The 14,859-nt window shown below is 48.6% G+C and overlaps 1 protein-coding gene across 1 annotated transcript in view; it reads right to left on the bottom strand.

Annotated features, from left to right (window-relative positions):
* Window positions 1–14,859, bottom strand: part of LOC308325652 (microtubule-associated serine/threonine-protein kinase 3-like) — a 106,742-nt gene that overhangs the window by 11,124 nt on the left and 80,759 nt on the right. Inside the window, 11 exon segments of the mRNA XM_080778212.1 lie at window positions 313–513; window positions 2,041–2,162; window positions 3,715–3,920; window positions 4,531–4,646; window positions 5,923–6,045; window positions 8,073–8,174; window positions 8,744–8,909; window positions 13,368–13,454; window positions 13,456–13,501; window positions 14,579–14,609; window positions 14,612–14,716. Of these exon segments, the coding sequence (XP_080634338.1) occupies window positions 313–513; window positions 2,041–2,162; window positions 3,715–3,920; window positions 4,531–4,646; window positions 5,923–6,045; window positions 8,073–8,174; window positions 8,744–8,909; window positions 13,368–13,454; window positions 13,456–13,501; window positions 14,579–14,609; window positions 14,612–14,716 (1,305 nt within the window).

A 14,859-nucleotide genomic window follows, 5' to 3' on the forward strand; every position in this document is an offset into this window, starting at 1 on the left:
ATTAAAAAAATTACCATAAAGTCGTGTATGTTCTGAGGGGCGTGGCTACCGTTACAGTCTATGATAGGGATTCCCCTCCCACTCGAGTCAAAATAAAAACCAACGGAGAAGAAGGGGGGAAGTCCCGCCTCGTTGTCTGGGCCAGCCAATGGCCAGCTGGACCAAAACGGATCTAGAAAGATGGCGACTTCCATTGCAAGGACTGACAGGCCTCATTTTACGCTCATGTTAGACCCGGGGAACGCTTTGTCCATATTTTTTACAGTCTATGGTCAGAACGGGTATATATATATATATATCCTCCGTATATACCTGGGGTGATGACGAGGGACAGGCCGGACACCGAGGCTGACTTGGGGACCTTGCAGGCGGCCCCCGCGGGGGGTCTGGGGTTCTCGGGCTCGGTCTCCAGCTGGTGGGCGATGCGTCGGGACGCTCCCCTCCGGTAGGACGGCCTGGTGCCCGTGCTGTTGCTCCTCAGGCGAATGCGCCGCAAGTTGGTGACCAGGCCGTCTGGATGGACAAGGGTGGGGTCAATCAATCAAACCTTATTGTCAACACATGGGTGAAATTCTTGTTCGTGCAGGCACTCATTGCAGTTACGGGGGATAGAGAGAGACAGCTGACCAGCGGCTCCTGACTGTGCCCAATTCCAATCTCAGGTCCAGAGGTGACCGTGCCTTTTCGGTGGCTGGCCCCAAACTCTGGAACCGTCTACCCCCTCATATTAAGTCTGCTCCCTCCTTAGAGGCCTTTAAGTCTTTACTAAAAACCCATTTCTTCTACCTGGCTTTCAATGTTTGACCTAATTAACCTGTGTACTTTTTGTGTTGCTTTGATTTTGTAATGTAACCTGTGTACTTTTTGTGTTGCTTTGATTTTGTTTTACTATGTTACTTGTGTCATGTTTCCTGTACAGCACTTTGGTTGGCTTCCTGGTCTTTGAAAATGTGCTCTATAAATAAAATTTGATTTGATTTGATTTGAACAATCACAGCTGCGGCCATATTTCGGATTTTTGTCGTCCAGTCTTAATCGACTCTTAGTCGACTGAATGTCATAAGATTTTTAAATGTATTTTGGCGGACCTGTGTCGTAATGGCTGATTTTATACTTGCTGAAAATAGCCGACCTACAAGCTGTGCTTGTAGATTGGCTATTTTCAGCATGCAACCAAGTGTAAGATGACGTGTGTCTTACTTATACTGGATCTCTTGTCCACCAGTCCCTTCCTAACATTTTATTCTAGTGTGTTTGACTGAAATTGCCCATCGTTTATAGCGCCCGGACCACTTTCACCGACGGACCGGATGTTGTTGTGAATGTGTGTGTGTAGCAGCTAACAATAGACCGGATGTTGTTGTGAATGTGTGTGTGTAGCAGCTAACAATAGACCGGATGTTGTTGTGAATGTGTGTGTGTAGCAGCTAACAATAGACCGGATGTTGTTGTGAATGTGTGTGTGTAGCAGCTAACAATAGACCGGATGTTGTTGTGAATGTGTGTGTGTAGCAGCTAACAATAGACCGGATGTTGTTGTGAATGTGTGTGTGTAGCAGCTAACAATAGACCGGATGTTGTTGTGAATGTGTGTGTGTAGCAGCTAACAATAGACCGGATGTTGTTGTGAATGTGTGTGTGTTTAGCAGCTAACAATAGCCACGCCACTCTAAAGACCATGGACAGCAACGGGAGGTAAGAATAAATCTATCGCGACTATAGCGACTGGACAGCGGGGGCCCGTCAAAACACAGGATGTTTTTTCATAATTAGACGGGATGATTTAGATCGCGAGTCATTAACGTTTTAAGATTTTCTTCGTCGTCGTCGGCTAAACAGGGGGGACATTTTCGATGACGTGTCACTGTTGTGCAACACAGAGGATCTGCGCAACAAGCGCCTCTAGGCTGTGGAGCGATGCGACCAGTTTTGATATCGCTAACTTGACTCGGGCACATGACCGACCGTACCATGACGGACATCTACGTCATGGGCCCTTAAACTGTTAATTAATGATGCATGTGGTCAGGTCAGCCTTACCCTCCTCCTCTGCGGAGATGGCGAAGCGAGACATGGTGTCCAGGCTCTGGGTGCTGTTCATCACCAGCGGGCTGGCACTGCGCTCCGACTGGGAAGAGCTGGACGAGGCTCGGGGTCGCAAGCTGGAAGGACAAACAGACCCACGGTTTAGGGCCATTCAGGACGGGAACCCAACGCCCTTTTTGGTGTTTTAAAGATGGAGTGCCACCGTTTTTGTATTTTTTCCAGTTTGTCATGTGTCTATGAGGTGACAGCACTTCATTAGACACCCTGGAGTCGTTTTTATGTGCAATGGTGTATTAACTTTGTATTTAGGGTTTCTTCCTGGAGGCTGAACCCTTGACAGTCAAACGGGCCAATGAATTAAACAGTAATATAGTGACATCACACTATCAACCCCTTTTGGTGTTTTAAGCGTTATGTTATACTTTAGCTATTGAAAAATAGCAGGGGTGAAAAATCATGAAAATGTGGTGCAAATCTTTGAATATATATATTCTGTCAGAGCGAACGTTTTTTAACTCACATCTTTGCTTCACGACACGTCACGCGACAAAGTCGAAGCTGGGACAGCTATTTCTACATTCCAATGACAATCAAGGTCCTACACTGAGGAAAAAGCCTTTGACCGAAAAATCTACGAGTTTATTTTTATGTGTTATCCCTAGCTGCAAAAAAGAAAAGAAGAAAACTAACGGAATAAGAACTGGAAAAGGGACGACCCAGTGGAGCGCGAATCTCCAGCCAGGAGGCATATTATGCTCCAGTTATAGTGCTGCAGTGAACATTTCTAACCTATAGCCACGGAAGAGTAGCGTGGCCTTTGATGAGCAGCACATCGTCACCCACTAGATTCCCTGTGCTTCCTCGTCTTTCTCCACACAGACATTATATAACCCATTCTGAACGGGAACCCCTTTTGGTGTTAGCATCATGTTATGCTTTAGCTATTGAAAAATAGCAGATCTACAAGCTCATAGCGCGCCACCGAGTGGCGCGCTACGAGCTTGTAGGTCTGCTATTTTTGAAAAATCGAAAAGTGACTGACATTTTTAGAATCTGATCTCAGGTCAGAATGGGTTGATCAGACCAGTGTGTGTCCAGTGGAAACCTCGTATGAATCTGATCTCAGGTCAGAATGGGTTAAAGGCCAGATGGCTCAAGGCGGAGCGCCCGACGTCGTTCATCGGCGGCCATCTTTGCTGCAGTCCTACAGTACAGTCAGTTCTGTGGTATGGCTCGGTGATCAGCTCCAACAAAAAAAAGATACTCAAAACGCGCTCAAACCTTGACGGATTTACAAGCGGTTTTGGTTCATTACAAACGTTATCAACCTGCTTGACGTTATCTTTTTTTATATGAACGTCACATATAAGTATGCTGACGTCTCTGACGTTCTGCCCTTAGCAGAAAATGAGTTAAAGGTATATTGAGTGATTTCACTTAATTCAAATATCACTTATTTTTTTTGTTTTGTTGTGATAATCCTCCCTACTATAGAGTGTGCTGACCATATAAGGAGTTCCTCCCTGTCCCCAGTTAACCCCTGAGGGTCAAAAAAACCCGCTTAGGTTTGGTTTTTGGCTATAGGTGGCAAAGCCTTCATCCAATCAGGATAGAGAAGGGCCTTCCACCAATCACGATGGAGGTACATCAGATCAACCTCTGGCTCACCTCCCTCTGTGTCCGTCGGGCCGCCGCGGGTCTCCGCCGCCCCCCGCTGGCTGCTTGTGCCCGTCGCAGGGGGGGGAGAGGACGCCCCCCCGCCCCTCCCAGCAGCGGGACGACTCCTCCTTCTCCTCGCTGTGGCTGCGCTCCGACGACGACAGGCTCTGATTGGACGGCGTGGAGCTGGAGAGCTGCTCTGTGCTGCTGTACACCTAGAGATGGACACAATGTGTATGTGCATATGAGTAATAATGATGCTAATGCTAACGCTAATGCTAATGCTAATGCTACTACTACTACTACTAATAATAATAAAAATAATGCACCCATCTGCCTGGGTGACAGCAGACTGCTGGGCGAGCGCTGGTGCATTGGAATGGGGGGGGGGGGGGCAGATAAACATATCCACCGGGTAGCTCTGGTCCATAGCCCTAATGCCCTTTGCTGCCGGGGCATTAGGGGCATTAGGGCTCTGGTCCATAGCCCTAATGCCCTTTGCTGCCGTTGCATTAAGTCTCTGGTCCATAGCCCACAACCCAGCACTCTTTTAGCTAGTGGAGATGCGGTGTGCATGTGTAACGACATGGATTTATAAACTAAATGTGTTCAACGCAAAAAAAAATACTGTGTTCAAGTCCAGGAGACCATGTGTAGTAAACGGCTGCATTCATGGTCTGGAGAGGGCAGTTGCTTTACAGACGGGGTAAAAGGGGGGCAGGGGCTGAGATGTCTATGCGTGCACGTCCCTGGGTGGTACATGTAGCTGGACGCGGGGGGGCGGTGTACACTAGGTACACTAGGTACAGTAAGTACAGTAGGCACCTTGCTGAAGCGATGGGCGACGGAGGAGAACTGCCGCAGCTCCAGGGACGACTCGTCGTCGTTGGTCTCGTCGTCATCGTCGTCAGAGTCCAGGTGGCTGTAGCGCTCCGAACGGGCTGCGAGACGCACACGCGCACATACACACACACACACGCACACACACACACACACACGCACACACACACACACACACGCGCACACACACACGCGAGCACACACACACACACACACACACACACACACACAGTCGTCATGTTAACGAGGCATGGGAGACGCTGTGACCACTTTATTCTACCTGTCCAGACTGTTGTCACTGTTTTGCCTGACTGCAGCTCAAAAGGCTTCACAGACAGAGAAAATCACTGCAGGCCACAGAAAATACACTGAATGTTCAAAGTTCAGGTTGTTTGGGTATAATTACGGTTATAAAACCTAAAAAATAAAATAATTAATGAAAATAAATGTCACGAAACCTTTTATAAACGCTGGTGGCGGTGGCTGAAAACAAAAACAGGAAAAATATAACGGTAAAAGATTATGTCAAAAATGAAGTTACACAATATGATAAAAAACTGTGTACAGTATGTGTGTATGTGTGTGTGTGTGTGTGTGTGTGTGTGTGTGTGTGCATGCACGCACACACAGATATGTCATTTTGTATGCGTTGCTTTCAGCCACCTGAGAGAAAGAGTGTTGCGTGCCATAGACTGTAAAAAATATGGACAAAGCGTTCTCCGGGTCTAACATGAACGTAAAATGAAGCCTGTCAGTCCTTGTATTGTAAGTCGCCATCTTTCTAGATCCGTTTTGGCCCAGCTGGCCATTGGCTGGCCCAGACAACGAGGCGGGACTTCCCCCCTTCTTCTCCGTTGGTTCTTATTTTGACTCGAGTGGGTGGGGGATCCCGTTCATAGACTGTAACGGTAGCCGTGCCCCTCAGAACATACGCGACTTTATGGTCATTTTTTTAATAAATGGGACCATAATTTTCCAAAAAGAATATTATGACATTAGAAATGAGACTTTAAACTAGTGACTGGAAGCAGAAAGTATTCATGACCATGTTTATTAAGGTAATACAGTCTAGGTGAAGTTGGGCCCAAATACATGGACTTCTATGGGGCTATGGGGTTTTTTTGGGCCCAATGACAGCGCCACAACAGGCCATTATATGAACTTTCTAGGAAATCCCGATTTCCTCAGTGGCTTCACGAAATATCTGTCTGACTGCCCCCCTGGTGCGTGCACGTACGTACAGTGCAGCACCACTGATACGGAAACATGAGGTATTTTCACAAAACTCTCAGGATTTAGAAGAGTCTTTTATTTATTTCAACGTCAGGCCTATATAAATGGGTTCATGTAAAGCTGTTGTGTGGTGTGCCACCCAACTGTCAAAGTAGCTGGTGTCGTCCTCCGTCTCCAGCTGCGGTATGAACTCGGCCTTCTGCCGCAGCAGCCCCGTCCAGTCCAGGCCCAGGAAGAACGTGTGCATCTTCACCTCGCTGGTGCCCCCTGGGGGATGGGATGGGAAGACACATTATACAACAGGTCGTTTCGAGGAAGCAATCTGATTGGTTAGAAACAAGCCTTCAAACGAGCACCCCTCCACCATGCCTAATCGAAACAAAGAATTCAGCTTCTCTGTTTTTTTCCCCCAGAGCGCTAGAAAACTGGGTGGCTTTATAGGCTAGCTAGTTTCTTGGGACATTTTGTGGTCGTAGTGGCGACGTCCGTCATTAAAAAAATTGCGTTGTTGTTTTTGGAAGCACATTTCTATTTTAGTTTTAGCCATTGTCTTTGGAATTAAAACGTCATTTAGTTTTAGTCATATTTTAGTCACCTGGAGTGTTTTAGTGTTTAGTGAGGAGGGGGTAACCGACCTGTCCCCAGCCTCTCCAGAGGGCTCTGTCTCAGCAGTCTAACTAGACTAGAGTGTTTAGTGAGGAGGGGGTAACCGACCTGTCCCCAGCCTCTCCAGAGGGCTCTGTCTCAGCAGTCTAACTAGACTAGAGTGTTTAGTGAGGAGGGGGTAACCGACCTGTCCCCAGCCTCTCCAGAGGGCTCTGTCTCAGCAGTCTAACTAGACTAGAGTGTTTAGTGAGGAGGGGGTAACCGACCTGTCCCCAGTCTCTCCAGAGGGCTCTGTCTCAGCAGTCTAACTAGACTAGAGTGTTTAGTGAGGAGGGGGTGACCGACCTGTCCCCAGCCTCTCCAGAGGGCTCTGTCTCAGCAGTCTAACTAGACTAGAGTGTTTAGTGAGGAGGGGGTAACCGACCTGTCCCCAGCCTCTCCAGAGGGCTCTGTCTCAGCAGTCTAACTAGACTAGAGTGTTTAGTGAGGAGGGGGTGACCGACCTGTCCCCAGCCTCTCCAGAGGGCTCTGTCTCAGCAGTCTAACTAGACTAGAGTGTTTAGTGAGGAGGGGGTGACCGACCTGTCCCCAGTCTCTCCAGAGGGCTCTGTCTCAGCAGTCTAACTAGACTAGAGTGTTTAGTGAGGAGGGGGTAACCGACCTGTCCCCAGCCTCTCCAGAGGGCTCTGTCTCAGCAGTCTAACTAGACTAGAGTGTTTAGTGAGGAGGGGGTAACCGACCTGTCCCCAGCCTCTCCAGAGGGCTCTGTCTCAGCAGTCTAACTAGACTAGAGTGTTTAGTGAGGAGGGGGTAACCGACCTGTCCCCAGCCTCTCCAGAGGGCTCTGTCTCAGCAGTCTAACTAGACTAGAGTGTTTAGTGAGGAGGGGGTAACCGACCTGTCCCCAGTCTCTCCAGAGGGCTCTGTCTCAGCAGTCTAACTAGACTAGAGTGTTTAGTGAGGAGGGGGTAACCGACCTGTCCCCAGCCTCTCCAGAGGGCTCTGTCTCAGCAGTCTAACTAGACTAGAGTGTTTAGTGAGGAGGGGGTAACCGACCTGTCCCCAGCCTCTCCAGAGGGCTCTGTCTCAGCAGTCTAACTAGACTAGAGTGTTTAGTGAGGAGGGGGTAACCGACCTGTCCCCAGCCTCTCCAGAGGGCTCTGTCTCAGCAGTCTAACTAGACTAGAGTGTTTAGTGAGGAGGGGGTAACCGACCTGTCCCCAGCCTCTCCAGAGGGCTCTGTCTCAGCAGTCTAACTAGACTAGAGTGTTTAGTGAGGAGGGGGTAACCGACCTGTCCCCAGCCTCTCCAGAGGGCTCTGTCTCAGCAGTCTAACTAGACTAGAGTGTTTAGTGAGGAGGGGGTAACCGACCTGTCCCCAGTCTCTCCAGAGGGCTCTGTCTCAGCAGTCTAACTAGACTAGAGTGTTTAGTGAGGAGGGGGTAACCGACCTGTCCCCAGCCTCTCCAGAGGGCTCTGTCTCAGCAGTCTAACTAGACTAGAGTGTTTAGTGAGGAGGGGGTAACCGACCTGTCCCCAGCCTCTCCAGAGGGCTCTGTCTCAGCAGTCTAACTAGACTAGAGTGTTTAGTGAGGAGGGGGTAACCGACCTGTCCCCAGCCTCTCCAGAGGGCTCTGTCTCAGCAGTCTAACTAGACTAGAGTGTTTAGTGAGGAGGGGGTAACCGACCTGTCCCCAGCCTCTCCAGAGGGCTCTGTCTCAGCAGTCTGGTGATGAGGTCCTGGGAGTCAGCTGGCAGCGCGTCCTCCCCTTCCGGCCAGATGATCTCATCTAAACGGAACCAAAAAAAGAAAGAATGAAAGAAAGAAAGAAAGAAAGAAAGAAAGCCGTTTGTTGCCGGAGACTCGCTCATCAACCAGGTTTGGATTTATGAGCGGAAAATGTTGTACCGACCGGAGGGTTCCATAATGTCATGTTACAGTATGTCCTCCTCGTGTCTTGTGGTGTTTTTTTTGTTTGTTGTGAATTTAGTGCGTCGTTCTCGTCCGTTTTTCCTTTTTCTCCACGCGGTGGAAACCAAAAGGAGGATGTGACAGCCTCTCTGTTCTATAAGGCCTTTTGGACGACACAAGAGGTTCAGAATGTTTGCTTTTTGGACTCTTTAAACTACTGCCTTGTACTCTGTAGTGTTTTGCCTTTTTTGACTTAGTATTTATTTTAGTTTGGCCTCTCCTGAGTTTCCTGAGATTACAGCTACTCATTCTCTGTTTACCATTTTGTTCCGCCTTGGACTAAAATAAATACTTTGGTTTTTAACTTTCCTGTTTGTGGCTTAATGCATTTGGGTTCAGTCATCCGCTTATCATAACAAACGTAACTAATGAAATCCGATCTCTCACCGTTGACCACCTGACCGAACAGTTGCTCCGGCGTGTCTCCGAAGAAAGGAACGCATCCCACCAGGAACTCATAGAGGATGATGCCCATGGCCCACCAGTCCACCGGCTTCCCGTAGCCTTGTCTCAGGATGACCTCTGGGGCGATGTATTCTGGGGTCCCACACACCTAGATACACAGGGAGGAGGACATGAAAGAATGACCTCTGGTGGAGATGTACTCTGGGGTCCCACACACCTAGATACACAGGGAGGAGCACATGAAAGAATGACCTCTGGTGGAGATGTACTCTGGGGTCCCACACACCTAGATAATATACAGGGAGGAGGACATGAAAGAATGACCTCTGGTGGAGATGTACTCTGGGGTCCCACACACCTAGATATACAGGGAGGAGCACATGAAAGAATGACCTCTGGTGGAGATGTACTCTGGGGTCCCACACACCTAGATACAGGGAGGAGGACATGAAAGAATGACCTCTGGTGGAGATGAACTCGGGGGTCCAACACACCTAGATACAGGGAGGAGGACATGAAAGAATGACCTCTGGTGGAGATGAACTCGGGGGTCCAACACACCTAGATACACAGGGAGGAGGACATGAAAGAATGACCTCTGGTGGAGATGTACTCGGGGGTCCCACACACCTAGATACACAGGGAGGAGGACATGAAAGAATGACCTCTGGTGGAGATGTACTCGGGGGTCCCACACACCTAGATATACAGGGAGGACATGAAAGAATGACCTCTGGTGGAGATGTACTCTGGGGTCCCACACACCTAGATATACAGGGAGGAGCACATGAAAGAATGACCTCTGGTGGAGATGTACTCTGGGGTCCCACACACCTAGATACACAGGGAGGAGGACATGAAAGAATGACCTCTGGTGGAGATGTACTCTGGGGTCCCACACACCTAGATATACAGGGAGGACATGAAAGAATGACCTCTGGTGGAGATGTACTCTGGGGTCCCACACACCTAGATATACAGGGAGGAGGACATGAAAGAATGACCTCTGGTGGAGATGTACTCTGGGGTCCCACACACCTAGATACAGGGAACAGGACATGAAAGAATGACCTCTGGTGGAGATGTACTCTGGGGTCCCACACACCTAGATATACAGGGAGGAGCACATGAAAGAATGACCTCTGGTGGAGATGTACTCTGGGGTCCCACACACCTAGATACACAGGGAGGAGCACATGAAAGAATGACCTCTGGTGGAGATGTACTCTGGGGTCCCACACACCTAGATATACAGGGAGGAGCACATGAAAGAATTACCTCTGGTAGGAGATGTACTCTGGGGTCCCACACACCTAGATACACAGGGAGGAGCACATGAAAGAATGACCTCTGGTGGAGATGTACTCTGGGGTCCCACACACCTAGATACACAGGGAGGAGGACATGAAAGAATGACCTCTGGTGGAGATGTACTCTGGGGTCCCACACACCTAGATACACAGGGAGGAGGACATGAAAGAATGACCTCTGGTGGAGATGTACTCGGGGGTCCCACACACCTAGATACACAGGGAGGAGGACATGAAAGAATGACCTCTGGTGGAGATGTACTCTGGGGTCCCACACACCTAGATACACAGGGAGGAGGACATGAAAGAATGACCTCTGGTGGAGATGTACTCTGGGGTCCCACACACCTAGATACACAGGGAGGAGGAGGACATGACAGAATGACCTCTGGTGGAGATGTACTCTGGGGTCCCACACACCTAGATACACAGGGAGGAGCACATGAAAGAATGACCTCTGGTGGAGATGTACTCTGGGGTCCCACACACCTAGATATACAGGGAGGAGCACATGAAAGAATGACCTCTGGTGGAGATGTACTCTGGGGTCCCACACACCTAGATATACAGGGAGGAGCACATGAAAGAATGACCTCTGGGGCGATGTACTCTGGGGTCCCACACACCTAGATATACAGGGAGGAGCACATGAAAGAATGACCTCTGGTGGAGATGTACTCTGGGGTCCCACACACCTAGATATACAGGGAGGAGGACATGAAAGAATGACCTCTGGTGGAGATGTACTCTGGGGTCCCACACACCTAGATACACAGGGAGGAGGACATGAAAGAATGACCTCTGGTGGAGATGTACTCTGGGGTCCCACACACCTAGATATACAGGGAGGAGCACATGAAAGAATGACCTCTGGTGGAGATGTACTCTGGGGTCCCACACACCTAGATACACAGGGAGGAGGACATGAAAGAATGACCTCTGGTGGAGATGTACTCTGGGGTCCCACACACCTAGATACACAGGGAGGAGGAGGACATGAAAGAATGACCTCTGGTGGAGATGTACTCTGGGGTCCCACACACCTAGATACACAGGGAGGAGGACATGAAAGAATGACCTCTGGTGGAGATGTACTCTGGGGTCCCACACACCTAGATACACAGGGAGGAGGAGGACATGACAGAATGACCTCTGGTGGAGATGTACTCTGGGGTCCCACACACCTAGATACACAGGGAGGAGCACATGAAAGAATGACCTCTGGTGGAGATGTACTCTGGGGTCCCACACACCTAGATATACAGGGAGGAGCACATGAAAGAATGACCTCTGGTGGAGATGTACTCTGGGGTCCCACACACCTAGATATACAGGGAGGAGCACATGAAAGAATGACCTCTGGGGCGATGTACTCTGGGGTCCCACACACCTAGATATACAGGGAGGAGCACATGAAAGAATGACCTCTGGTGGAGATGTACTCTGGGGTCCCACACACCTAGATATACAGGGAGGAGGACATGAAAGAATGACCTCTGGTGGAGATGTACTCTGGGGTCCCACACACCTAGATACACAGGGAGGAGGACATGAAAGAATGACCTCTGGTGGAGATGTACTCTGGGGTCCCACACACCTAGATATACAGGGAGGAGCACATGAAAGAATGACCTCTGGTGGAGATGTACTCTGGGGTCCCACACACCTAGATACACAGGGAGGAGGACATGAAAGAATGACCTCTGGTGGAGATGTACTCTGGGGTCCCACACACCTAGATATACAGGGAGGAGCACATGAAAGAATGACCTCTGGTGGAGATGTACTCTGGGGTCCCACACACCTAGATACACAGGGAGGAGGACATGAAAGAATGACCTCTGGTGGAGATGTACTCTGGGGTCCCACACACCTAGATACACAGGGAGGACATGAAAGAATGACCTCTGGTGGAGATGTACTCTGGGGTCCCACACACCTAGATACACAGGAGGAGGAGGACATGAAAGAATGACCTCTGGTGGAGATGTACTCTGGGGTCCCACACACCTAGATATACAGGGAGGAGCACATGAAAGAATGACCTCTGGTGGAGATGTACTCTGGGGTCCCACACACCTAGATATACAGGGAGGAGCACATGAAAGAATGACCTCTGGTGGAGATGTACTCTGGGGTCCCACACACCTAGATATACAGGGAGGAGAGGACATGAAAGAATGACCTCTGGTGGAGATGTACTCTGGGGTCCCACACACCTAGATACACAGGGAGGAGGACATGAAAGAATGACCTCTGGTGGAGATGTACTCTGGGGTCCCACACACCTAGATACAGGAAAGAATAATAATAGGAATAATGGTCGTCACAGGCCGGGCCTTTGGGGGCTTTTTCTGTCCCCCGGGAAACATTTGCACATACATAACTTAACGTACTTGAAATGTGTCCTCTGCATTCATTCATGACGTCCTAACTATTAGGAGCAGTGGCGCACCGTTAACACAATCGATGCCACGTTCGATAATTCTCGTATGTAGAGCTTAAAAACCCTGTCTGTGCCAAGACGAGAGTTCTCTGTCTTTCTATTAATGGATTCATACATAGTAGTTGGGGTGTATTGCTCGGGGACACTTGTACCGGCCGCCTGGAGACCAACCAGGGAACTTCTGTTTCCCAGACAGCTCTCAGCGATGGCCGGATTGGCCGCCCTAATGGAAACGCATGGTCTAAATGGAGCACTAAGTGGAAGTGAAGCTGTCAGACGGTCAGATAAAATGAGACTGGACGGAAAGAATACATTGAGTAAAGATAACAGAGGGGAGAGGAGAGGAGGAGGGAGAGGAAGAGGAGAGGAGAGGAGAGAGAGAGGAGAGGAGAGGAGAGGAGAGGAGAGGAGAGGAGAGAGAGGAGAGAGAGAGAGAAGAGAGAGAGAGAAGAGGAAAGAGAAAGAGAAAGAGAAGAGAAGAGAAGAGAAGAGAAGAGAAGAGAAGAGAAGAGAAGAGAAGAGGAAAGAGAAGAGAAAGAGAAGAGAAGAGAAGAGAAGAGAAGAGAAAGAGAAGAGGGAGAGGAGAGGAGAGGAGAGGAGAGAGAGGAGAGGAGAGGAGAGGAGGGAGAGGAGAGGAGAGGAGAGGAGAGGAGAGGAGAGGAGAGGAGAGGAGAGGAGAGGAGAGAGAGAAGAGAAGAGAAGAGAAGAGAAGAGAAGAGAAGAGAAGAGAAGAGAAGAGAAAGAAGAGAAGAGAAGAGAAGAGAAGAGAAGAGAAGAGAAGAGAAGAGAAAGAAGAGAGAGAGAAGAGAAGAGAAGAGAAGAGAAAGAGAAAGAGAAGAGAGAAGCTAACCTGTTTGTCAATGAACTCCCTGGTGTCTTTCTCAATATGTCCTTCATACAAGTTGGTGGTCATATTCATCAGACCAATCTTTGACAGAGCCGAAGTCAGTCAACTTGATGTGCCCCAAGGAAGTGATTAACAAACTAAAAAAGAGAAAAACACACAAACATTAGGAAAAACAAGCATAAACACATTGGAAAGGGAATTGAAATGATCTCTAAACACTGCTTCAGAGCAGGGGTCCCTCAACAGCTTCTCCCTGAAACTGGAGATGGCAAAAAATTTGCAAATATACTCTCTGAAAATGTTGTTTTTTATTTCTGTTTTAGTATTCAGACAGCCAGCGATGAGTAAAACACAAATGTAGTCTCTATGACACATCTAGAGGGGCCGAAATCTGCATTCAAAGATGTTCCTAGAAGCTTTGTCATTGGTCGAAAGAAAGAAAAAACCCGGTCGAAATGACTAACCCAATCAGGAAGTAGACAAGCAAATCGACCAAGGACAAAGCTTCTAGGAAAATCTTGAATGCAGATTGTCGGCCCCCTGATGTGTCACAAGCAGACACATCACAAGCAGATGTCACAAGCAGATCTACAAGCTCGTAGCGCGGCACTCCTTGTAGATCTGCTATTTTTGAAAATCGTGAAAATGTGGCGCTAATCTTTGAATATATATTCTTTCAGAGGCGATACGTTTTTAACCTAAATCTTTGCTTCTGGAAGGTGGGGCTCCCTGAACAAGATATTTTCAGATCTGGGTCAGCAGCCAATTACATAATATTTTTGGGGGTCCTTGACATGAAAAAGTTTGAGAACGAAACATGACATCGAAACATGGACTTAGATGACATTTGCAGAATCGTCCTCAGGTTCTAAAATGGGTTTAAGCCATTCTGAACGGGAACCCATTTTGGTGTCAGCATCGTGTTATGCTTTAGCTATTGAAAAAATAGCAGATCTTACAAGCTCATAGCGCGCCAGCGAGTGGCGCGCTAATGAGCTTGTATAGGTCTGCTATTTTTGAAAAATCGAAAGAGCGACTGACATTTTTTTAGAATCTGATCTCAGGTCAGAAGTGGGTTAATCAGACCCAGTGTGTGTCCCAGTGGAAACCTCGTATGAATCTGATCTCAGGTCAGAAGTGGGTTAATCAGACCCAGTGTGTGTCCCAGTGGAAACCTCGTATGAATCTGATCTCAGGCTAGAATGTGGACTCACTTGTCAGGTTTGAGGTCTCGGTGAACGATGCATAGTTGTGTAGGTACTCCAGGGCCAGGACCGTCTCTGCAAAGTACATGCGCGCCATGTCCACAGGCAGAGGTCCAATGTTCTTCAGCAGGTTGGCACAGTCACCACCTATAGGGGTGTATAGGCCATATATACAGAGCATAGTGTTGTTTTTTTATTTTAGTTTTAGTCATAGTCTCTTGAATAGTTTTCACTTAGTTTTAGTCACATTTTAGTCACCTGGGAATGTTCTAGTGTTTAGTCTAGTTTTA

This window comes from Protomyctophum bolini (genome assembly GCF_963924005.1).
Source record: "Protomyctophum bolini genome assembly, chromosome: 12".
Lineage (NCBI taxonomy): Eukaryota > Metazoa > Chordata > Actinopteri > Myctophiformes > Myctophidae > Protomyctophum > Protomyctophum bolini.